The 25760-nt window shown below is 43.1% G+C and overlaps 1 protein-coding gene across 20 annotated transcripts in view; it reads right to left on the bottom strand.

Annotated features, from left to right (window-relative positions):
* The window catches only part of SIPA1L1 (signal induced proliferation associated 1 like 1), a 375245-nt gene that overhangs the window by 50279 nt on the left and 299206 nt on the right, over positions 1-25760 (bottom strand). For all 20 annotated transcript variants that reach the window (XM_038545124.1, XM_038545128.1, XM_038545132.1 and 17 more), the window contains 3 exons: positions 22125-22394; positions 5246-5395; positions 1019-1143 (listed from right to left, as the gene is read on the bottom strand). In XM_038545124.1, coding sequence (XP_038401052.1) covers positions 1019-1143; positions 5246-5395; positions 22125-22394 — 545 coding nt within the window. The remainder of the gene's footprint in view (positions 1-1018; positions 1144-5245; positions 5396-22124; positions 22395-25760) is intronic.

Genomic DNA, 25760 nt, shown 5'->3' with positions numbered 1-25760 from the left:
ATTTCTCCTCCTCATTTCCTGTCTTAGCTAAACACGTCTCCACTCCTTTCTACGTTTGCGGTTATTAGTACGTTTACAAGGGAAAAGTCATTAAAACAGAGCAAAATAATGTAGTTGCAAAAAAGATAAAAGAGATAGGTCTTGCCTTAAAATTTTACCTTTTTCAGCCCTGAAATTTATTTCTTTTTACCTGTGATGTGGAAATGCTACTAGAGATAGGATAAAGGTTCCCCACCCGACAGTCCAGATTCAAGTTCCTGATGTGTCAACTCTGTTGACACTAAATCCTTGATGCTACTGTTCTGAGACTTAGTCTTGTTTCATGGCAGAAGTTTATGGTATCAACTAGTGTTAGAGTGTCACTGTAGAAGAAATGCATGTAGAGAGAGAAAGGGCTATGCAGAAATCCAAATGAGAGCTCACTAATGCAAATCTTTCCCATCCAGCTGTTTTATACTACAAGACATGTCCTCAGCTGACAGCTTAATAGCAGAGCGGGGGGAGGGGGAGGGGGCAGCGGTGGTGGGGGAACAGCACAGGAGGGAGGAGAGAGATCCTAATCACACTACAGATGTGACTGAACAGCAACTGCATTTCTTTCCCACTTTGTACAGCTCTTTTTTGCTTTTTTTTTTTTTAACTTGACATTAAGAATACCAACAATTCTCTCAGGGTGCTTATAGTAGGCAACAACAAACAAACAAACAAGGGCCGAGGGGGATACCTAGGACACATGTGGTTTGGCAGTCTGGCATTTTAATCTCAGTGATCAAAATAATTCTTATGCCCTTTCTAGTTTCAAACTGGGGGCGGGGGGGTGTCACCTAGATTTCCTTGACTTCTCTCTCAGGCTGGATTTGCTGCCCTTACTCATACATAATCAAACTGAGACTTAATTCTTATTCACATTAACCAAGACTGTATTCTATCACAGAAGGCTTTAATGACATCGTCAATAGGTGGCCAAAGTCACCTGGGTATAAAAGCAGCTTGCTTCTTGTAGGAATTAGTTACTTACCCAATTGGTCAGCAATGCTATCCTCACTTCTTTGCCAGCTGGGCGTGGATTTCCCGCTGCCACCAATATCTGACTGGGTGTTCTGTCGGTCGATGGAGGCTGGCGATCTGCGGCTTACTCCAAACCTACGGCCATTCCCCCAAACAAAGGCAAAGAGGATATCAGGGACCTTACCCACAAGGGGAAGACAGTCCTGGGGACATCAAACTCAACTCTAATAACAGGAACTACTGGCATGCTCATGCCTGTGTTTGTGTCACGGTCAACACACCTCACTCTGCTCAAGAAAGGTATGTATGCTCAGTACATACACTGTCAAAAGGGCAGGAGACATTAGCACGAGCTAACCTAAGAAAAAAAGAGTAAGAAAACCCAAATTTTCTAGCCCACATGTAGCCAAGCTCAGATTCTCATTGACAGGCAAAGGAAGGATTTCACCATCCTCATGTTCCATCTATATCTTCTGACTGGAACAGGTCAGGGGGTTTCTTTGAACTTGGTAACCTGCTAAATCACTAAGTCACTCATTTGTGGGGTCAGTATTTTCGGAGCATCTGCTCTAAGGTGTCATTTACATTACAGACTTCCAAACGTATAAATTTTAAACCGCCTTTGGGAAAGGCAATCTGGAAGTAGGTAAACTGGCATACATAAAGGCAAATGTCTACTTCTGGAAAGAACAGTTAGCTATTTCATGAGCCTGTTTTATTTTACCCTAGGTAGAATAATAATATATGCTTAATTAAAGCATATGCTTTGATTAGCAGTATCAGTAGGTAAATCCTGACTGAGCCCAGGAAAATGGGCCAGAGCATAGATTCAAAGACTCATGTGGACATTTATACATTTGTGTGTGTGGTTACTAATGAGCTTATGAGTAATCGATACAATAAAAGATCAAGAGAGCCCAGGCTAACTGATGCTTACGACAGGTGTCTTATTTGCTAAAGCCTGAGAAATGCATGGGGAGAACAGTTAGTGATGTCCTGGAAAGAGCAGGAGACAAGGAGAAGGAGCCAAGTTCCAGCCCCTCCCTCTCTCAAAGACACTTGAGTATTGTCTCCATTTCTTTATTTGTAAAATGGCAATTCCACGATATGGATCTGGGGAGACAAATCTTTACAAAAGCATTGCAAAGCAGAGAAGGCTGTAATGTTGACCTCCTGCTGTAACATCTCCCTCATTACTTCTGCACACTAACAATTGTTTACAAATTCAATCCAAGCCTCCTTGAACAAGTAACCTCCACTGTGATACATGAAAAACTTGATGTATGAAAATTTCACTGAAAGGTGCTCTTTAAAAAACAAGAAGGTGGTTCCTACAAAGGAACCAAAGGCAGATTTCAGTTCTGCCTTTCCTGCAAATTGATCCCAACATCTGGAAGAAAATGACTAAAACTGTCTGCATCTTTGTAGGTATTTATTACTTGATGCAATAATCCTTCTTTTCATTAACAATGACAACAAAAAAGGGTGGTGGGGGAGAGTCACTAATCATGATCTTTGCCATCTCCTTCTTAAGTAGGGTCCTCATTTAGCTTAGAACAGTGAACAGCCTCCAACTGGCCCTATGACTTTATTCTAAATTTGCAATAAATGAAGACTTTCACAAAAAGGCACAGAGATAAAAGTTAGACAGGGATTCTAATTTTGCTTTTCCTTTTTGGTAGCAGTGGAAACCAAAGACACCCTTTAAAACCTCTGGCTTTAAAGCCCAATGCTTTTCTGGCTGGCTGGTTTTAAATGACGATAAAGCAAGGCTGTCTTTCAACCCTGCCTTGAGAAGCATGTATCATCAGGCTGGCACGTGAGGCTTGCTCCGTGACCATGAACTCTCTACACCTCACGAGCCAGTCCATGGCTCTGCAGAGCAGGCTCACTGCCTCTCCTCATCATGGGCTGGCAACTTCTCTGCAACCTTCCTTTATTGGTCTCAGTGGTCCTCGGGGACAGGCTTCCTCCCTCCTCCTATATGGGTGCTGGAAGAAAGCTACAGTGGGTGGCCGGCCTGCCTGCCGGTAGGTCTTAGGGCTATATGCCCTCAGTAATGCTTCTGGCCACCATCTCCAAGCTCCTTATTTACCCAGCCCATCCCTCCCTCTGGCCACTGTCTGCCTCCCAGTCAACATTCCTCAAAGCATGAGGCCTGAAGACATCTAGATGCAAGGACGAGTGAAGAGACTCTGTCTTTTCAACAGTGTTGCTTTGTAACTTATCTCTTGTTGCCATCCTAAACTCATGTGGGTGCCTTTCCCCCCACCTGCATGGAACGGCATTATTAGTCACCCTGTGAAATTTCACCTCTCAACCCATCTGTATGGCATCAGTAAAGGGAGCGGACAAGCACGCCACCCCCCACCCCCACCCCTGGCATATACTGGGCCCACTGAAGATGGATGGAGGACCAAGAAGGAGCAGATTATACTTGTGGACAGCAACTGTGTCCTGATCTGATCTGCTGTTACTACCCTACACTTCCAAGCTTCTTAGAGTTGAGCATTACTGAGTTTGCAGTGGATTATGTATGGTCCTGCTCCACTGTCAGCTCGTGCATACCTACATTTATGGGTTATGCTGCAGGTCGATGCACTCCTCTTTTTTTTGATAAGGGTAACTTTAGAATCCAACCCAGCCCATGGACAATGTATGTAAATCAGAAGCCCACAGTCTCCTGCATCAGTGGTATAGGCAGGAACTACTGGGGTCCAGGGGAGAACACTGTATCATTAATCTTCTTGTCCCCGATCACCCCGGGGTAAAGAAGATGTTACATGTATGGTAAACAACCACTGGGTAACCTTGCCAACAATGGAGAAACCCTCAATACCACCTGTGGTAGCATTGGTGTTTTGTATCAGGTCCAATAAATACCACCTCATTAAAAACACTGTGCAGAAACCATGTTTCTGACATTAAAATTCACCAAAACACTCATGTTTCAGCTTTCATTTTTGGTACACATTTAAAATGTATCACGGTCACAAGAAAACAGTGCTGCTGTTTTCTTGCTGTACCAACACTGAAGTTGCAGTGAATTCTTATTTTCAAAGTCAAACCCAGCCATTTAAAATCTACTAATTAAAACAAGAAATAATTAGCTGAGCTTGTGGTATGGGATGATAGTAATACTTAACTCATAAAACCCTTTGCAGGAACTCATAAATAAAAGCTAAGTTTTTTTTTTTTCTGATTGTCATTAAAGTAATTAAAAGAAGACATGTGCTTTTTAGAAATACTGCCAGGGGAATCCAGGAATATCAGGATGCAGGCAGGTGGGGGAAGCGTATTTTACAGTGGTTTCATTACCTACTTTCTGCTAACATAAATATTTGGCAACAACAACAACAACAAAATCACACTTAATAGCTGCAAAAACCAACAAAATGCTATAGGATTAAAAAAATACCCATTATAAAGGTACTCTTAGGAAGTATGACTATTTTATAACAGGGTAAAATTTTAAGAAAGTAATCAAATTATGTATTTGGTAAAAATATATTTGTGGGAAACTAAGAATAGAAACATCAGTTTTTATAAATACCTCACGTTTGATTTTCAAATGGTTCCAAGTTCTCCACCAACTCCCCCAGAGACATAACCCAGCAGGAAGTCTTTGATGGTTCTTTTACTCTTCCTCTGGGCAAAGATGGCATGCGTGTGCCATGTAACATTTTGCTGCTAATAACTTCCCAGCTTCAGACTTTCCGGGAGTGGTTGTGGCTGTTTTTGTTTTTGTTTTTTAGTAGCCTCTAACATCATGTACATTTAGCCTATTATTTTTAAGTCGTGTCAGGAGCAAATAGTTTTACTTTTGGGTGTTTTGTGTTTTCAAAAAGAAGAAAACCACCCATAAGCTGAAACAACAGAAGACTTTGAGAGTGTGAGAAAAATATTTTTAAGCTTTGGATAGGATGATCATTTCCCCTACTTTAACATCAACATGAATTCCAGCCAGCACCACAAGAGTCAGCTTTGGAGGAAGAAACACAATCTGTACTATGAAACTAGACAATGCACACAACTGGAGAAAATGATGTGACTTGATGTCTTTGCCACGGAGCCCTTGGAGGCTAGAGAATGATAAATTTCCTGAGAAGTGGTTTGAACTAGACATTAGAACATTCTTCTAGCTGGAATATTAACCACATTTTCCCTTTTGCTCCTTTATTATGGATGAAAGGCAGTGATGTCGACTGGGGCCACATGTAAGGGGCAGCACACCTACCCTTCGGGCATGGATTTTTGCCTGTAAGTGCCTCCACCAGAGCCAGTCTCGCTGGATGAAGACAGGTTGCTCGGGGAGTTACGGCACTGCTGGGACCTTGCTAGAGCCATGGATGAGACTGTCACGTAGATGTCGGAACCAGGAGACAGCCTGTGAACACAAACCAGAAATAGTAAGTCAATCCAAGGAGAAGTCCCAAGGCAGTGCATGATGGATAATATCATATAAACGTGACAAGGAAAGTGACTTCATGGAGATAGTGAAAACGAAGCCAGCTGGAGGCCTACAAAAGAAACTTCCTCATAAAACTACTCCCTAAGGGAACAGCTAGAGAATGGCCCTACAGGGGGTGGGGGTAGGGGACATAAAAAAATAACAGGGGGGGGGAAAAACATGTATGTTTCCCAAAGCTGCCAAAATTCAATGCACTGAATTGCTTATACAGTTTCCTAGGATGGCAGTGCAGAGGATAATTGAACCCCAGTGACATTAACATAGCAATTAATTCCAATTTTTCACACTAATTTTCCCAGAGTATATGACCACAGTGAGACTAGTGGATTCTTTGTATGTGTCTTTGTTTTCCAATTTTATTACTCAAAGCCTGGAATGAATACTTAGATTTTGGTGTTTAGTATTTATAAACGTGGTTGATAGCGTAGTATCACCATATAAAAATCTCCATGAAAAAAAAAAAGTCTACAATGCCAGATATTGAATTTAATTGGAATTACTGAATTTATAGATTATCACAGTAGAGGTATACTCCACAGATTGCTCACCTTGCTGATAGGCGCTGGGGACAGAAATCAGAGCTCTGTCATCAGGACAGATGTAGATCCTCTGCTCTCACAGACAACTGGGCAACCCCAGGGACATCAGTAAGTGATTCTGGCAACTGTGACTGGGTGTGAAATACAGCTTACTACTAATATTTTAGTTCAGGAGTGAAAGCTGGCACAAATCCTGACTCTTGCACTAGGGTAAGTCATTTCCATGGGATAGCTGAGAAAGTGGAGTCTAAGTCGTTCGTTCAGTAAGCCAGGCCTCTTGACTGTCAATCCACTGCGTTATGCTAAGCAATTGTTGAACGCCAAAGAGGCTGGGTTTTCTTACTTGGACAGCCTGCAGTGGGTCTGCATGGTCAGTCAGATGCTTTTGCGTGAGAAGATACCTTTGTCTCAAACCAATGTTCTGAAGCCAGGGGAGAGAACCTGATTCACTGAAATAGAGCATTTTCTAAAGGTGAACCCATGTGCCTTCTGTCTCAGGGCAGGATGGGGTTTCGGGTACAGGAAGTTGACAGAAGAGATAACAAACACAATGAGAAGCTTTTGTAACAGAACAAGAATAAGGATGGGTGCTGAGAGTATTACTCCCAAATCCATCTATGCCCAAGAGGTAGATCTGACTTGAGAATCCAGATCTCTCTGCTCTGAGAAGAATCTCCTGCCATCTCCTAGACCTCTTTACCGAATGCTCTCAACAGCAACTCAAATTAAATCATGTCAAACCTAACAGGTTTTTCCATTCCCTTGTCCCCCGTCAATCCTGTTATTTGTTATCTCAAGCTAAGCACCTTTCCCCTTCGTCTTCCATGTCGATTAGTCTAATTAAGTTCAACTTTTAATGAGTACAGTGTGTCAGGCACCCTGGGTGCTGGTCTTGACAATACAAAGACTAGGAAAGTAACTGGTCTTCAACCCCTCGATCGCCCTCCCAACTCCCCCATCTCCAGCCTGGATTGGCATAACTGTGGAATGTTGTAGAACAGCTGCCAGAAGTGTTTCATTGTGTAAATAAATAACAACTGTCAAAGAGAGGGAAGTCCTTAGTAGCAACAGTCAACTCTGTTACCCTTTCTAACTGGAGAAGACTAGCTGATCTTGTTTTTTTCCCTCATTACCCCTCAGCCACCACTCATTCTTCTAGCACATGTGCCCCAAGTCTGGTCCTGACCTTTCCCATGTGGCCCTTGCTTGGAATGAGGCAGCAGAATGGTAGCAGACAGGGAACCAGCTGGGTGGGGGTGGGAGAGGGGTGAGAGGCTCCAGATAATCATCAAGTAGTGATTGAGAGTTTGACTGTAAATTAATTTTATGCCATAAAAGACCAATCTAATTCTGTTTGACTATGTAGCATCTTAAAAAGAAAAAAAATAAAATAAAGCCCCAGAATTTATCCTCCAAAAGCCAGTCGCCAGAAGAACTATCTTAGGCCAGAACCATGTCATGGACTCCACCCTGAGAACAAACGTCTTCTCTCTCCCAGGTCCTGGCACACCCCCCAGCTTCGTTCGCCCTAGGAAATGCGCCCGGTGGGGCAGCCCAGGGAGAGGGATGTCTCTCTCCCGTCCGTCCACCGCCGATGCCACTGGTCTTCGATTTCCAGCCTCTGTCCACCCCATTCCTCCGGTCTCCACTATGCCAAGTCATCTGACTACTAACATGCTCTCTGTAGCTTCCCTTTGCCTATAGAACAGAGGGCCGAATCCCTGGTCCCTTCTTCCAGGCTTTGGACTATCTTGTCCAAGCCCTCCCTCCCCTCCATGCTTTCTGCCTGCATCCATGCACCTTACATTCTGGACAGATTCAATATGTCCTATTTTTAGACTCTGCTACCATATGCATACTTTTACTCATCTTGTCCGCTCTCTTTCCTCCTTTCTGATATAAAATCCTTTTTCTCAAGGCCTAATTCCAAAATCATAATCCTGAATTTATAGATTAGTTAGAACCTCCTCGAGTACCATGCAGTCTGTTCTTTGCGCCATCACAGCACATCCTTCAGCATGGTTAGTTTTACATGTGTCTACTTTCCCAACTAGATTTGCCCCTTAAGGGGCAGGGCTGAGCCATTTTATCTTTACATCTCTGGTTGCTTAAAACATGTTTGCTGAATGAATGAGAATCCCTGTCAGTAGTGCAGAAAATGAAGGACAGTAAGTGGGTTCAGAATAAAGGCCCACAGTGACATCAGATGCCCAAGCTAGGGGTTCTCAGCCATGGTGGGTCTACATCAGTTGAAAAACAGTTGGTCGCTAACAATAAAGGGCCCCAATTATTGAATATTATACTAAAAGCAACGAGAACAGATTCAAAGTTAATATTCTTCCTTAAATGTGAGAAAAAGGAATGATGGACTTCTACCCAGACACCCTTGAGCATATCATCACTCTGACATATAATGGTAATAGTAAGCAAGAGAACTTACTATTAATGGCTCCTCTGGGTATTATCCAGTGGAGCAAGTAAGGACACCAAGTATGCCAGGCCCTTGGAGGAATGGTATGAGAAGCTAGGAAAAAAAGGCAGAGTTCCTAAGTTCCTCCTGTTATTACCAGTCTTGTCATTGCTGCACAGACTCAGAGAAATACTAGCTACACAGCTGGTTCTCTCATGAGGATACAGACTCAGGAAAGGAGTATGGGCAGGGCAGCCACAGTGGGTCAGGGATCAGTGGGGTCCTGGAACACTGGCTCATGCCTACTTTGGGTAACATGTTTTGATAAAAGAGAGATCAAGACACCTATCTGAGGACTGTAAAAGAGACCTACCTTTATTCTTTTCCATTAAGACCTCTCCCTAATTTCCCGCTGTTTATTTTGAAATAATCAGAGGGGGGCTGGAGTGGAGGAGGCATAGGAGAAGTAAATTACAAAGGAAACTAGGTAGGGAATAAGGAGCAGCATGGATCCAAATATAACAAGACACCATACTCCTTTCTGCCTTAAGAATTTGGCCCTTATAGACTCATAATACAGAGAAACTTCAAACGCAGTTTCATTTGTAGGTGCTTTGCTTTTCCTATCGTGCAGAGGAGGAGGTATTACAGAATGATGGAAATTAAGGAAACACAGTACAAGCATGTTCATATGGTCAGGGCCAGTGCAACATCCGGAAGGCCCGTGATATTCCAACTGTCTTCAGGGTAAGCGAGTAATGCCAGTGAACTATATGTATGGTGAACCTTCAAATGTTTCTGTTTCTGTGAGAAGTGACCACTGATTCCATAGGAAAAGTCAAGATGTAACTTTTACATTTGTATTTAGAGCTTGCTTTTCTTACTCTGCTCTCCAAAACGTACATTAATTTAAAATATCTCATGCTAGTTCTCAACCTCAGCTCTTTTATTTGGCAAATGTATCAGAAAATTCTACTTGGTTACTGGAGTCATCCCAAAGTGAAAAAATAGCATTTCCAGAAGGCCAGCATTCACTCCCATCCCTTTTTTGCATTTATATAACTCAATAGTGGCTTTGTTTTCGGTCTGTTCACACACATTGAACAAACAAACAGAAACTGATGGAATTCCACCCAAATGTTTTTACCAATCTAGATGTATGTATCGCGGACAAAAGAATTTCAGAATTAGCCCTTATTCTGACGACTTACTATTCTTTTCAAACACATTGACACTGATACCATCACACAAATATTATTTGAGAACAGACCTTGTTGAGGGAGCGGGAGATGCCGCCGGCCTGGCCCTGGCAGCTCACTTCTGCCAGAGAGAGCTGTGGTCATCACTCAAGCTGGGCTGTGTGCTGTCCTGCCACTTTGAAAAAGGGTACCCCCCCAAACTGGCTCACACAGGAAGCCAGCATGCTGACTTCTTGAATCTCCATCCCCCACCACCCACTGTACTTTAAGGGTTGCTGAGGCCAGCGAAGAGTTAGTGAAAGATCCCAACCAAGGCTTTTCTTCTCTTCTGAGATAAACTGAGATCTTTCTACTTTCTCTTCATCTTGAAGAGCTTCCGACATCTGGGTATTAATGCCAAATGGGTTTACGGGACTAACATTAACACATCTTTCAGTTGCTATGAGATTTTTCAATTCTGTGGAATGTAAGAATTTTCAAGAATGTGCTGGTCACCGTGAGAAAGGAAACATCTAAACCTTTCAGTGTTAATTTCAGCAGATTCTTTCCTCCACATTTTTGTAAATTTAGCCAAGAAATAACTAAATGTTTTTAAAGTAACTGATATTAAAAGTTCTCTGGAGCTTCCTATTACTTCCCTCTGCAGAAATAAAACACCAGGACCTTTTGATTCTATGAAAAATGCAGCAACTGCAAAAGTCATGATCATCAGCCAGACAGACAATACCTCCATAGTCTCCAAGACTCCACTAACACCAGCTTTTCATTTATATGCAATGCATTTCACTGCAATGAGAACAAAGAGCTGAATGGAATGGACATTTAGGAAGAGGTGGTCCAATTTCAGAATCAGTGCATTTTCCAGAATCATTCTTATACCAGGGTAAAAGGGAGAAGAGACTTACCCACAAAACTCAGATTTCTAATAAAGTAACTCTTGCTTTTTTACAGCACCCTTCCCATAAATCAGCACACAGGACTATACACAATCTATTAATGTTAACATTAATAGATTCTCACTGAGTTGATCTCTTCAGATTGTGATGGGTTATAACTTATCAACTTATGGATAAAGAATTCTCAGATTCCAAGTGGCTACGTCTAAGACATTTTCCTGAGTAATTATATGTAGGTTTAATGATGCCTCTCTCTCCTGCTTTGTACTCCAAAGTGACAGCACTGCCTAGATGTGTCCAAGGAGATAAGGCCCTCTGTAACCCAAGCGCCATTGGTGGAATGATGGTAAAAACAAGAGAAGGTTTCAAATAGTACCAATGACTGACAAATTAGATACTTGAGTCCATAATTAAGCACAGCACTTTACCACAACTTAGCAATTAAAATGCTGTTCACCCAGGGAACATGAGGACCAAGTTAAAATCTGTCTTCAGCAATATATATCAACCAGGATTCTTCCAGAATTATGTAAAAAACAAAACAAAACAAAAACCCTCACAAATGATTCAAGGTAATGTAATCTGGTGCTATCTCCAGACTAGAGTTTGAACAAGCTATATTCAAATTCAAGCCACTCGTCTCTATGTCTTTTCATCTCTTCCTACCGTGTTCTTTGTGAACCAGAGCTACCCCTGGCTTTTTGACCAGTCTATATCAGCTGTTTGGACTGAATCATGGAAATCCTGTTCTGATGAGCCCCCTGTGACAAAGTCAATTTACAACAAGGACTAACTCCCTTCCACAGTTAGGAAAATACAGCAATTCATCACAGTGAGATAAATGGATCATCACGTCACAGTAGCTGGCAAGCTGTTAGAAGTTCACAGCCTGGCACACATCATAGGTGCCTCTTAGGAAGAGTCAATTTTATATCTCAGGGTGACTCTAAAGAACAGAAAATAAAAATGGACTACTTGCAGGACCAGCTACATAATTCATGGGGCTCAGTGTAAAATGAAAATGAAAGTCCCCATGTTGACACAGTATTGCAAATTTTAAGACAATGACAGCAGAGCATGAAACTCAGTATGGAACCTTCTAAGCAGGGGTCTGTGCAACTGCAAGGCTGCACTCCCATGAAGCTGGCTCTGACTGCAGTGCATGTGACTGGGCCTCCCAAGCATACATGCATGCACTCATTTGACAAATATTTCTTGAACTCTTGTCTATGAATGGTGGTAGGTTTCATTCAAGTAGCACAGTGGTTAAGAGAGAGGCTCTGGAGTCCAATGGCCTGGATGCTAATCTCAGCTCCACCATTAACTCCTGTCACTTTGCACTGATTATCCCATCTCTCAATCCCTGGGCATCCGTATTTGAAAACAGAGCATGAAGAGCAACTGGGCTTTGGGTAGATGAACTGAGAAAACTCAAACAAATGACTCAATAGAGCCTGGCCTAGAATATGAACTCAGTAATATCATATACTTATAGTCTTTTTTAAAAAATAGATTTTATTTCTTTATTCATGAGACAGAGAGAGAGAGAGAGAGAGAGAGAGAGAAGGAGAGAGAGACAGAGAGAGACAGAGAGGCAGAGACACAGGCAGAGGGAGAAGCCGGCTCCATGCAGAGAGCCCGATGCGGGACTTGATCCCGGATCTCCAGGATCACGCCCTGGGCTGAAGGCGGCGCCAAACCACTGAGCCACCAGGCCTGCCCTATCTACTTAAAAGTTTTTAAGTAAAACACAAGTAAAATGGAACTGGCATGAGGGCAATACACACAGAGTGCAGGCGGGCTTAGGCAGGTTAGAAGCCAACTCTTACTGTGAAAACTAGGAGAAAGGAAGCTTTACGAAGAAATGCATGTGAAATAAGTCTGCAGGAAACCAAGAATTTCCACAGAAGTCAGGAGCTAGGACTCATGAGTGTGAGGGTGTATGTGATTGCCATGATGCTGAGTTAGGCTGGAGCACTATCCTGGGTGGGAGATCTGCAGGGGTTGTGACTGTGGGTCTTGCAGGGTGAGCTCCTCTATGGTAAGCTGAGGAAACACTTCCCTTCTCTGTCTGGTAACCGGGACGCATAGAAGGTTCTATAGCCAAGCAGTGGTATGGCCAGAGCTAATCCAGAGCATCTATGTGAGCAGGCAAATTTGAGGGAGATATAGACAAATATGAACCCATTAGCCCACTAAAAACATTTGTCTCTTCGATTAGTCCTACTCTCCTCCACCAACATTCACTAATCTTTCATCAAAAGAAGTCACAATCAAATCTTTAGTGAGAGGCTAAGTGATTTTTTTTTTTTTTTGACATGCTAAGATTTTAAAGACTGGAAAAAACCAGGCAAGATAAATTCATTCTTTATCACAGTTTACAAATAAGAACATGGGAAGCAGAAGCTGAAATATAGATGCCATGCTGGCCTCTGCTCAGAGTGGCTGCCCACAGGCAACTTCCTCGAGGGGTCTCTGAGACCCCCAGCCCTCTCCACACAACTGGCCTGAGCTAGGAGAAGAGAAAAACACCACCACATAACCCACTCTCCTTTCCTACAAAACCCTACCAGGACTTGGGCCTGAACCATCTGCAGACTAGTCCATCAATTATTCACAAGCACATATTGCTAACCATGGTTCAGGGCTGCATCACATCTTCATCTCTACATCCCTATTTTTATTTTGTGCCATTTCATATGCCATCATCATCTGTCATTTTAAAAATATAATGGGAAACCAAAAGAGTCAAGCAAAAAGTGACAGATTGGGACACTCCAGGCTGTTCAATGAGACTGGGTCCTGATTCTCTCCAGAGCGGGAACTGGTTGGGACAATGAATGCCTACACATACATGTTTGCAGGGCCACAAGCATAGGAGTCAGCCCTTCCCCTGCCAGCCCCCCTGATGTATTCACACTAGGTTCCTTAAAATGAGCCTGCAGCTCCATAGCAAGTGGTCCAGGGCCACTTTATGTGGCCTGAGGCAGTGTCTAACAAGCCCTCTTGTGACATGGCCAAACACCCAGCACTTAGCACAAACACACCCAACACAGAAATATATACTCTCGAGTGGGACCCAGCCAAGCACCTAGCACTTAGTACAAACACACCCAACACAGAAATATATACTCTCTAGTGGGACAGCGACTTAACTCTCAAGACCAGCCCTAAGGACACTCTGCCCATCCCGTTATATATAGCAACTGTTTCTCCAAGTCAAAAGGTAATTAAATCTACTTCTCTCAGCAAGCACTTGAATGCTAAGCAGATCCAGAATGGCCACTCTGTAACCATACTGTGTTGATTCTCACAAGTGGACGCTGACCATAGACCCTTCACTGTCCAGGACTCTGAACAAAAGGCTTTTGGGAAAATTTCACCCGGATGATTGTGGCAGTGGATTTGGTAGCTAATTTGTCATAATTATCATTAATTTCTACAAGTTTACATATATGTATTATGCAATCAACAAATAGTAAAGAAAAATGTCAGGGGTTTCAAATATAAGGCAGCAGAATATACTTTTTTTCTCTGTGAGTTAAATTCTCAATACACGTGTTCATGTAGCTGATGTGCTTTCATCACCAAAGCCTAACTTCTCCATGGGAAGGAGGGTGACAGCAGGACATATGTTAGATCTAGCTTCTAGGAAGGCTGGCCTTGTGTGTGTGTGTGTGTGTGTGTGTGTGTAAGAATTGAGGAAGCCCCAGGGCCATGGTGGGCCTCTGTAGAGCCTCCCATAGGTGTGACCAGGCCAGGCCTCCTCGGGCAGTCCTAATGCAGCAGACCCCTTGAGCTGGGTAGGGGGGGTAAGATCGTGCTGCTGGCTGCTCACAGGACTATAGTTCCGTAGTGACGTGGTCACATGCCACCTTACTGCTCTGCCCAGAACTCTTAACTGTTTTTCATAAAATCCTCTTGAAGGTCATTCTAATTTGCATGGATGAGTTTTCCAGAATTTTCTACACCTTCTGCAAATGCACAACTCACCAGGGCTGTTTTCAGCACAGTAAACGGTGACACTGTTGCTGTAGACAACATGACTTCCTTGTGCAAATTCAGTGACCCACCAGATACTTAGCTTGGGTTAGGCTGCAGAGGGACTCACCAGGCCAGGCTGGCAGTGCCACCACAGCCTGAGAGGCGCCCCTCCAGCCCCCCGAACATGATCTGTTTCCCCTCCATGAAGCTGTGTCTGGAAGAGCCTCTACAAAATGACAAAGAGCAAGCACCATTTTCTAAGTCTCAACATGTGGCAGGCCTGTCCTAAAGTTCAGATCAGGTACAGGGTCACCCTACTCCCTTAATCAATCTTCATATGAACTCTAGGGGATGGGGCTGGTGCTCACTGGATTGTTGGCACCCTGAGGTACAGAGGGGACAAGGAACTTCCCACATGGCTTCTAAGTGGTAGGGCCAGAATGTGAACCAAAGCCTCTGTGCTCCTGGAACCTCTGTAGGGTGGAAGCCCTGTGGGAACATCTGTCTGGGCTGGATGCACGACAGCTACTTAGCTGGCCCAGAGAGTAACTTCTGAGCACTTGGAGAGCCTGAGCTGGGGGGCCACACTGGAACATTCTGATCTCATTCCCTACGTCCTTCTGGAGTGCATAAAGGAAAGGGAACGGGGGCAGGGTATGAGGAACTCAAGCACTGTGCACATTTCCTGAATACTTACATAGGAAACATCACTGCAGTATAATCTGAACATGTGAGCCTGCACACCATCTAACTCTAATCCCAGTGTGGATGCCACAGTATGTCAGCTCCTTTGGAGAGCTGCAGGAAAAGGAGCCTTAAGAGACCAGTGAGTTTAAGTCAAGTATGGCCCTCTGCTTTTCCTCCTCATCTTGGCCGATAAATACAATACCATAATTCAAGTTTCCTCTAAACTGAAAGCTTTTATAGGAAATTCAATCAAGAACAACTCACATTTCACTTTGAGTCAGTGTGAGACAGCTTTACTCAATGTACTTTTAAAACAGGAGCATTCGAAACTTAGCCAACAAAAATCAAGGACTTCTACTTGAATCCAGCTTTAATTCTACAGCTTTGTCAGACTACTGAGTCTTCATTTTTACTGATCTTTTAATTTTTATAAAAATGAACTGATTGATCAAGTGTGCACTGAAGGGTGAATGGATAAACAAAATGTGGTATCTACACAGAATGTAGTATTATTCAGCCTTTGAAAGGAAGTGTGAATGGACTGAATGTGTGTCCCCCCTAAACCACCACCACCACTAAATGTATGTGTTGAAGCCCTAATCCTCATTGTAATGATATCAGGAGGAGGGCCTTTGAGGGTGATTAGTCTTAGGTAAGTAAGGTCATGATCCACAATGGGATTATGTATATCCTTGTAAGGAGAAAAAGAGAAACCAGAGCTTCCCTCTCTCAGCCATGTGAGGGTATAGTAAGAAGGTTGCTGTCTGCAAGCCAGAAGAGGGTCCTCATCAAGAACTGGATCTGCTGGAGCCTTGATCTTGGCATTCCCAGCTGCAGAACTTTCCGAAACAAACAACTGCTGTTTAAGCTGCCTGGCCAATGGAGTTTTGCTATAGCTGCCACTACTAAGACAGGAAATTCCAATGCAGATGAAACCAAAGGCACTATGTTAAAGCGAAATAACCAGTCCTAAAAAGACAAATATTTTATGATTCTACTTACGTAAGTAGTCAAATTCATAGAGATGTAAAGTAGAATGGCGGTGACCAGGGGCGGGGAGGGTACGGGAAGGGGCTGTTTCATGGGGACAGTTTCTGTTCAGCTAGGTGAAAGGTTCTGGAGATGGATGGTGGGGTGACTGTACACAGTGCCACAGAACCCCTCACTCAAAAACTGTTAAAGTGGGAAGTTTTAGGTTATGTATATTATACCATAATAAAGTAAAAAAAAAAATTAAAAATAAAAAAGGATTTATTTTCTCCTGAAGTGATTTACTTCGGTTCCTGCTTCTTTTAGTTCTTTTGCTTATTGGTTTAATTACTAAATAAGGTTTTAAAAAACTGATGGTGGACCTATGACAATGCCAGAATTTATAGCTGATCCTTGGGGATACAATGATAAATAAGACAGGCTAGAGTTGGAAAAACTGACAAATAAGATTAAAATGAAATATACAGTTGACCCTTGAACCATGTGAGTCTGAGGGATACTAACCGCCCCCCCCATACCCACAGGTGAAAATACATGTATAACTCTCAATTGTCCCCAAACTTTACTAATAAGCTCCTGTCAACCTGGAGCCTTACTGATAACATAAGCAGTGGATTAACACATATGATACATATTGTATATATTATATACTATATTCTTACAATAAAGTAAGCAGATAAAGAGTTTTTTTTTTTTTTTTTTAAAGATTTTTTTTTATTTATTTATTCATGATAGTCACACAGAGAGAGACAGAGAGGCAGAGACACAGGTAGAGGGAGAAGCAGGCTCCATGCAGGGAGCCTGACGTGGGATTCGATCCCGGGTCTCCAGGATCACGCCCCGGGCCAAAGGCAGGCGCCAAACCGCTGCGCCACCCAGGGATCCCGATAAAGAGTTTTAAGAGAAGATACATTTTGCAGTACTGCACTGTATTTATTGAAAAAAACCCCGCATGTAAGTGGACCCGCACAGTCCCAACCTGTGTTGCTCAAGGGTCAACTATAATAAATTCTGCGGAGCACCAGTTGTTAGCTGCGGAAACAAGGAATGGACGGGCAGACCGCGTAGGGCCACGCGCATAAGGCATCAAGGAGAGAAAACCTGGCAACAGAGTCCTTCACGGGGCTGGACCTGGGGTGGCAGGTGGGAAGTGGGCACCCCCCGGGGAGGCGGACTCGTGCAGAGGGCGGCGGTGAGGGGCGCCTCCACTGTCATCAGCCTGCCCCGCGCTACGCAGCACAGAGGTGGGGGAGAGCTGCCGTGCCCGAAAAATCCTAGCGTGACCCGACAGCCCCCACGGCCATGACAGGGAGGAGGCTGGAAAACCAGGAACTCAAAGCAGTTTGGGGCTCCTCACTAGACGGCTGTGGGGACGGGGAGGAGGGTGGAGAGGAAGTTGCCAATGAATCCTGGCGCTGCCCTGGACACTCGGGGAGCCGGCCCTTCGCCGTGGGGGGTGACACGGGAGGAAGGAGAGGGGACAGAGGAGCAGTCCACTCGGGCTTGTGAGGAGGAGACTCGCATGACTTTCGGGGCAGACTCGGAGCGGTGTCAGGCAAATGGATATGGAAAGCACAAAGGAGGTCAAGGCAGATATGCACCATTACGGAACTGCACACGGTGACGGCGGACGTTGCTGAGATAAGCGAGCTCCCCCAAGACACTGCATGGTATCGGATTAAAAGAAAAAGTGATAAGGGAGCCACAGAGAACACAAAATTGAGGGGGTGGTGTCGAGGAGACAGGTGCAAAGAGCTGACCAAAAAGCACCAGGAGTAAAGTTTCAGAGGACAGGGAAAGGAGTCCTGAAGGAGCGAGCGGCGAATGGGGTCAGAATCACTGAAGACCATCACATCCAGTGGCTTTAGCTGTAACCGGAGCGATTCCAGTGAAGCTCTAAAGTTCTAGGATTTAAGGGTCCTCAAGTCATGCTAAAAAACTATGATCCAGGTGGAGAGCATCTGGAATGTGCAAGCCCTGAAACTTCTAACCACAGCTGACTTCCTTAACAGAGGAGGAGGAGGAGGGATCAAGTGGCTGCTTGCTTTATGCCGAAGCAGAAAATGACAGTGAAGATTGGTATGGGACTGCTGAAATCTTAGAGATCATCTCCTTATAAACTAAACAGACATATGACTGTCATGCTCTCTGCCAGGCTGCACATGCAGCCAGCCTTAACCTCCTGTGGGGAGGTGCTCTCCCAGCTGCTCGGAGCTATAAGCAGCAGGGAAGCGGGGATAGTGGCATCCAGGTAAGACTTAAAAGTGGTTAAGATCCAACAGCAAATATCTGCATAAAGGCTGGTGATGCTTCAACTTAAAAAAAAGAGAGAGAGAGAGAAAGGAAAATTTCTTACGCTAAGATGCCTGTTGTTTGGCAAAGCCCCTGAAATACCTAAACTTTTCTGAGCATGTTAACACAGATCAGGGCTTCATGGCTGATCCCACACTATGTTTAAACATAGTCATGTGGGGGCACCTGGGTGGCTCAGTCAGTTAACTGTTTGCCTTCAGCCCAGGTTATGATCCTGGGGTCCTGGGACCGAGCCCTGGGTCAGGCTTCCTGCTCAGTGGGGAGTCTGTTTCTTCCTCTCCCTCTGTCCCGACCCCCAACCCCCACTTGTGTGCTCTAATAAATATATAAAAATTTTAAAAAACCCTACACAGTGATGTGAGAAGTTCAATGAACAGCAGATATATTTTAATTCCATTCCTACCCTTACACTGGAGATAAATTTGAGGCTAAAATACTGATTGTGTCTTATTACCTATTTTTGTTGAATAAATATTTATTCTGTTCATAAATACTACTCCCTATAAATACTGTAAAATTCTGTACTCAAAAGGCCACCTGGAGAGCATAATGCTCACATATGTAAGCCAAAGAGAATTAGACTTTAGTCTATTTAGATAGCAAATGAATCCTCTGTTTTTACCGCATCAGTTTCTCTAAACAATGTATCCAGAACACAATTCAGTGAAATAATTCTTCTTAGAAACTTCAAACACCAACACATTTTGGTATGTTATATAAATCATGCCCTTGGTATTAAAGGAAAAAGGAAAATCTATTCCACAAGTATTTTTTTTTTAATTCTTTCTAATGACCTTTAAGTCTGGGATCTTGCATAAAAATGCAAGAAAAACTATGCTTCTACAAGCAGTAAACTGGTGGTGTTATCTACAGTGAACCGTGGTGGAAGCAGCCAGGGTGAATGAATCAGGCAGATTTGTGTAGCAATCTCGGCAGGGCACACTTGAGAGAGCTGCTGGCTTCAACTTAAATACAGCTGGTTTCTCTATAGTTAAATACAACTTGCCTAACGTGGGGGAGGAAAATAAATGGAATGAAACTTATGTAAAGGCATAAAGGCAGTACTTTAATCCAGGATTAGGCTCATGCCATTATTGGTAAAGGAAGATTTAAGGTGTAGCAGATCCTGCCATTTATTTTGACCATTTGCGATTCATCTGAAAGGAGTCACACTTTATAGACTCCACAGGTACATATGCAAATGGCACCTAGGGCAGGACTGGTAGGAAGGGGAAGGCCGAATGGGCGAAGAGAGCCTGGCAGCCAGGGGCCTCTCTTACCCATTTCAGTAAGGTGTTCTGTTCTCAGTAACACCATGAAGGGGATGCTTTCCAGTTATATTTTATTATATTTCATAGAGAAAATTATACTCCCGGGTAAATATCTGAATCTGAGGATTCATGGAGGACTCAGAAGCATTCCTGATGAATGGCATGAGTCTATTTTGTATCTAAATATCCTCGAAACAGTAACAAAACAAAATTTCTCAAGTATTACCTTCTATTTGTGACTCCAAGTTAAAAATTAAAAAGAAATATGTAATGTATTCCTAAAAGTGAGCAATGATGGGAATAGGAAATTGAATGCTTAAGTTTTCACAGAGGAAGAATATCCAATTACCACATATTTCAAAAGGAAGATGAGCCAAATAACCCACATACCCTCTATATGTAGAACTGAGATTTTATAAGCCACCTAAGCCTCCACCATAAGAGCTGAAGTATTACTCCAGTGTCTTAAAGAATACCTGAAACTCAGTCTTAGAGGGAACTGAGGTTAAATTTCTCCGAAAACCACTATTAGCCTCGCTCTGCCACTTTCATTGTAAAGCTCCAACAGTCCTAGGGCTGCTCCTATGGTCTTATAGGGGGAGCACTCAAATTCCTTCTCCCCAGGGGTGGGGGACTGGGTGGTGGTGAAGATGGAACGGCAGACACAAGTCACGTACCTCCAGAAATCACCTCTGGAACTCAAAGAGCTCCATCTGGAAATAATGGAGCTGATGTATTCTCTAGCACTAAAAAGCTGCTTGCATTATAAGATGATAGTTAACTACAAAAAAATATTCCCACTTTTGAAGTCAGGATGTCCAGCAACAGGCTTTAGTTATTTTTTTTTATTTTTTTTCAGGCTTTAGTTTCTGTTGCAGAAATTAAATTCAACACAGAATCAAAATATATCCTGTTCTTTTATTATACGGAATACTGTATAGAGAAAACAACACAAAACAATTTAACTTGTAAAAGTCTGATGACTGTTTCAGAAGAGAAAGAAAATAGCACTAAGAAGGTCCTTGTCTAAACAATGATTTCCTAGGGTTCATCTTTCCAAATGTGGGCCAAATCATGAATTCCAGTTCATACACACACCTCGGGGAAAGCCAAGTTTGGAATGTGGAGAACAAAGAGTTTATTCAGAGATCTCTTGGATGTTTTTCCTCCTCAAAAATGATGAAAACAAGAGGAGTCCAGATGGGAAAGCAGCCACTTGGGGAGAGTAGTCTTTTATTGAGATAAAATAAGAAAGCTCTGTAAGTAGATCTCTAGGATTAAGCGAGGAAGTTTAGAAAGACAACTCGTTTTTTGATGTTGTTGCCCATAAATTATTTCTATCTGATATCCTAATATTTCTGAGCTAGTTAAGTGACAATGTCTTATGCAACAGTTCAAAAGTTAAACTAAGGTAAGAGACATCAGTGTAGTTTTTAAAACCTCCAGCTTTCTGCTCCCAATCTGAACCAGTCAAAGACTTATTTGAGCATAGCTGGGGCCCACTTTCTTTGGTGCCCCGTTTCCTGTTGTTCACTTGAACTAGACTCACATTTTGGTCTGAGATGTGATCAAGACAAGCAGAAGTGCTGAGGAAAGGGCGGCAAACAGAAAGAAGTTGGCTTCTAGTGGGCGACTATCAGCTTATTGAATTAAACTGTATCCTTCATTAGCATAGGTAATTTACAGTATCATTATTTAAAATTTTTAATAATCTTTATTAAGAAAGTGACACAAATATAATAAAAAAAACCTGCATTCTTTTGCTACTATTGTATCACTTCTCCCCAAAAGACGAAGATTGTCAAAGATGATAATATGGTCAATGTCCCCTCAATGAGTCTGCCAAGTTCTAACCCACGTAAATCATTAAGTGTGCCGTGATGGTTTCTGTTGCTATCACACAGAAATGAAAGCACAAAGCACAAATACCACCAACTTAGAGCTGAATGCTTTGCTGGAATGTGTCCTCATGCATCCTTATGGCTTTAGAATGATACCATGCTTTGAAAGCCACTAGGGCATGCACCTGTTTCTGTTTCAATTCCTGATTTCTTTTTTTTTTTCCCTTTTTCTTTTTTTTGGGGGGGTGGGGAGGAGGAGGCAGGAAGAGAGAGAGAGAGAGAAACTTAAGCAGGCTCCATACCCACTGTGGAGCTGACATGGGGCTCAATCTTACAACCCTGAGATTGTGACTTGAGCTGAAATCAAGAATTAGATGCTTAACTGAGCCACCCAGGCACCTCACAATTCCTGATTTCTAGGAAAATATGGTACAATGTAAAGCTAGTGCTTGTGGGTCTGGTGCTCTTTAAATCTGGGGCCGAGATTCAGAGCAAACCTTTAAAGGCACACTCACCGCCTCTCCAGTGGGCGTCCGTCACTGGAGATGCTTCGAGGGATGTTGGCAGCTCTTTCTGGAGGAGGCATCTTCCCATCTCCTTTCCCAGCATTCAGCCTCGAGGTCATGGGACTCTGCACCTGCGAGGGGACTTGAGGCGAATGAGACCCCTTGTTGGCATTCCTCTGCCATTTGTTATTATTTCGGAAGGGAAACTTGAATTCATATGATACCCCTTCATTCATCTTGTATTCCATCACTGGCATGCGGTAGGTTTCAGAGCAACTCCTATCAGGGGCACAGAAAGAAGAAAAATTAATATTGCTTTTTCTTGTGGGTGGAACCACACTGTTTCTCATTAACAGTTAAAATGGATCAAACACATCATCCTTTGTTTCAAACTGTCTTTTAATCATTGGGCCCTGTAATTACTGTCCTTTCAAAAACCAGAACCCCAGGAAGTACTATACTGGTATATTTTCTCTTGCTCAGTCTCAACTAAAGCATCTGAGATATGGAGTCTTGAAAAAAGCAGTGAGGTTCACAGTCACCCTGGTGGGTGGGGGGGGACAGATAAGGGCAGAGTCAGTACTGAGGCCTGAGGAGGGTGGGCCACAGGCCAGCAGAACCCTAAGACTGGGCCTCAGAGGAAGCAGGCAGTCAGCTTTACACATCCTTCATTTAGTGTCATGACTGGGGACCTAAAAAGGTATTGAATTTGTTTGGAATCTTAATAGTCAAAAAATTAAGTGGTGATAAATTCTGAAATCCAAATTGAGAGCCAAATTTAGCTCAGGAGGAGAAAACAAAAAGCCAATTATAGAAATTCTGCAATTATCCTATCACCAGGGAACAAAGCATAATATGAAATCAGATCCCCCTCCCCCCACCAGCAAACAGCTCCCATAGCTGGGCTGACCCCACGTAGCAGCCTGAGTGAAACTGATGCCCCAAATGTCCTCTGTTGCTTTACCCCCCTTTCTTGGTGCTACTGTCCCAACCCCCAAACCTTAAGATATGTGGAACTTACTCTCCACTTCCTTTACCCAAACAACCAAGGCTCAGTCTATTATAAACTTGACTGATGGACAAATTACTGAGAAAAACCTATGCCCAATAAAGCATTAACTCAAACTGTGTACTTGGTTTTCATTACTAAGCAAGAAAATGACTTTTTTGCTTAAAGGAATTTCAAAGACTGAGCAGCGGGTGGGGGGACTGGTAAAGGAAGGGTTAAAAGTGATTCTAAAACACTTTTAGAGAGGAAGGAGAGTCCACACAGTACTGTCCATGGAGACAGTGCAAGCTAGCAGCCACATGAAAAAAGTAAAAGGGAACGGGTGAATATATCTAAGACACTACTGTTTGAACATGTAATCAATAAATCAATATAAAAAAATTAGCGATTAGGTGATGTACACTCATCTAAATTTGGTGTGTCTTTTACATGTATAGCACTTCTCACTTCGGACTAGCCACATGACAATGACCCCTTAGCCACAGGTGACTTGTGGCTCCTGACTGCACACAGAGTACAGGTCCAAAGCTTGGGTCTTGATTTGGGAAATGGGCTTGTGTTGGTGGGAGAATAAGCACAGTGGAAGGCACCAGTGTGTCAGGTAGGACTCCTGGCATTTCTAACGTGTATGCTGCAACGTGCCCTCTCCCACACCTCCACGAGAGACATGGGTTTTCAGAAGGGCTGCTTCTGAGGCACGTGTATTTGCTGGGATCCTTGCCTGCTCAGTCTCAGCCTCAGTATCCAACAGGCACCTTTTCTTAGAGTTTTCTTACCATTCCTGATTCCCTAAAAGCCTAAGTTAATCTTAATCTGATCCTCTGCCCAAGGTTCCACTGTACCCCTTAGAAGTTTTAATGACAGTGGCTTTCAAACATTTGGGACCATGAGCCTAGTAAGAGATACATATTACACTGTGATGCAGCCCAGCCACAAATACACACACACACACACACACACACCCTTTTATTCTACTATATTCTCTGTTAGTCCATTTCATTAAAGAAACACACTGAATGCAGCTTCCTAAATGAATTTCATGATCTATTTAGGAGTTACAACCTGCAGTGTGCAAAACACTGCTTTATGGCACATCTGACATGACTTCTGGCAGATAATGACTTCTTATGTAATAAACCTTTCCTCTTGATAGGAAGGAAGGAATGTCACCTCAAGCTTTGACATAATTTTTAGTTTTGATTCTGATAGTTCCGACAAAAAAGCTGCAATACTTTTTTGGTTCTTAATAGAGATATTACTGTAGTATGGCTTGAAGTCTTCCATTTCTGACCAAATATGGCATATTATACAGTCAGTTGTGCTCTGGGTCTATAAATATAATGCAAGAATGCTACAGCGTGCAAAAGGGGCAATAATAAAAACTTGCAAAAATCCATGGGAAAATTTCCTTCCACCCAAAATCAGGACTAGCTCTTGCTTCACTTCAGCAGTGGTCTGTTTTAACTTGTAAATTAAATGAATCATATCATTTCTACAGCATTTATACACATACACACAACACACACACACACCTTCTTTCTGTTGGGTGCTAGCAACCAGCACATATTCAGAACATCTATTTTGGGCACTTTTTTTTTTTTAAGGTTTTATTTCTTTATTCGAGAGAGAGAGAGAGAGAGAGAGAGAGAGAGGCAGAGACACAGGCAGAGGGAGAAGCAGGCTCCATGCAAGGAGCCTGACACAGGACTTGATCCCGGGACTCCAGGATCATGCCCTGGGCCGAAGGCAGATGCTAAACTGCTGAGCCACCCAGGGATCCCCAAGGGCAAAAACTTTTCAAAAATGTCCCAATAGGTCATGTTTTCTCTTCACCACATCCACAACCCCCTCCCTGCCCCCCCCCAACAGATTCTCCCGTTGGCTTTAACTCCGTGGTACCCGTACATGCACCTTTACAGGCACAGGCTGCTTCATGTCCATACTGCATCATGGCAGATGGTAATAAGTAACTAATGATAATATAAACAAATCTAATGTATTATGTAACAGACAAGCTGCTTTCATCTCTGGGGCCTTAGCTTCTTTGGGAAATGAAAGATTTGGAATTGGTAATCACTGAAGTCTCTTCTAGTTCAAAAAACTCTTTGAAATAGTCTTTTAAGCTACATAACATTTCATGGTAAAATCGGTTAGAAGACTCCAGTAGCCAAAAATTTTGTCTTTTCTTAATCTGTATTTCATTTCCACCACCTCTAACGTGGGGCTAGAAACTTCCTGCACAGTCGATGATAACGGGATGCATTATGATAAGGGAGAGCAGCAGGGAGAGAAGACTCATTCACAGAAAAGAAAAACAGCAGATCCACAATGCTAAACCTTGGCCAACTCGCCATGTCTAACTGCCATCCACGATGGGACAGACCACTTGCTAGCTTCCCATCACTTACTATCTCTGAAAATATAAGAAGGATATGTGGAATCAAGAAGTCAGTTGTACACTGAAGAACAAAGATAAAAGCTGGCTTTTAGTGACACACAGGAAAATTCATAGAAGGATTTTTATTACGTCATTCAAGTAGGTGTGATGTTGAACAGCAGTGAACGCTGACAACAGGCCAGACGCTAATCTGGCAGCGCCGCAGCAGGTCTAGAGTAGGCACTATCATTATCCCCAC

The sequence above is a fragment of the Canis lupus genome, chromosome 8 (assembly GCF_011100685.1).
Source record: "Canis lupus familiaris isolate Mischka breed German Shepherd chromosome 8, alternate assembly UU_Cfam_GSD_1.0, whole genome shotgun sequence".
NCBI lineage: Eukaryota > Metazoa > Chordata > Mammalia > Carnivora > Canidae > Canis > Canis lupus.
Note: the sequence above shows the minus strand (reverse complement) of the source record. Positions and strands in the feature narration are given on the sequence as shown.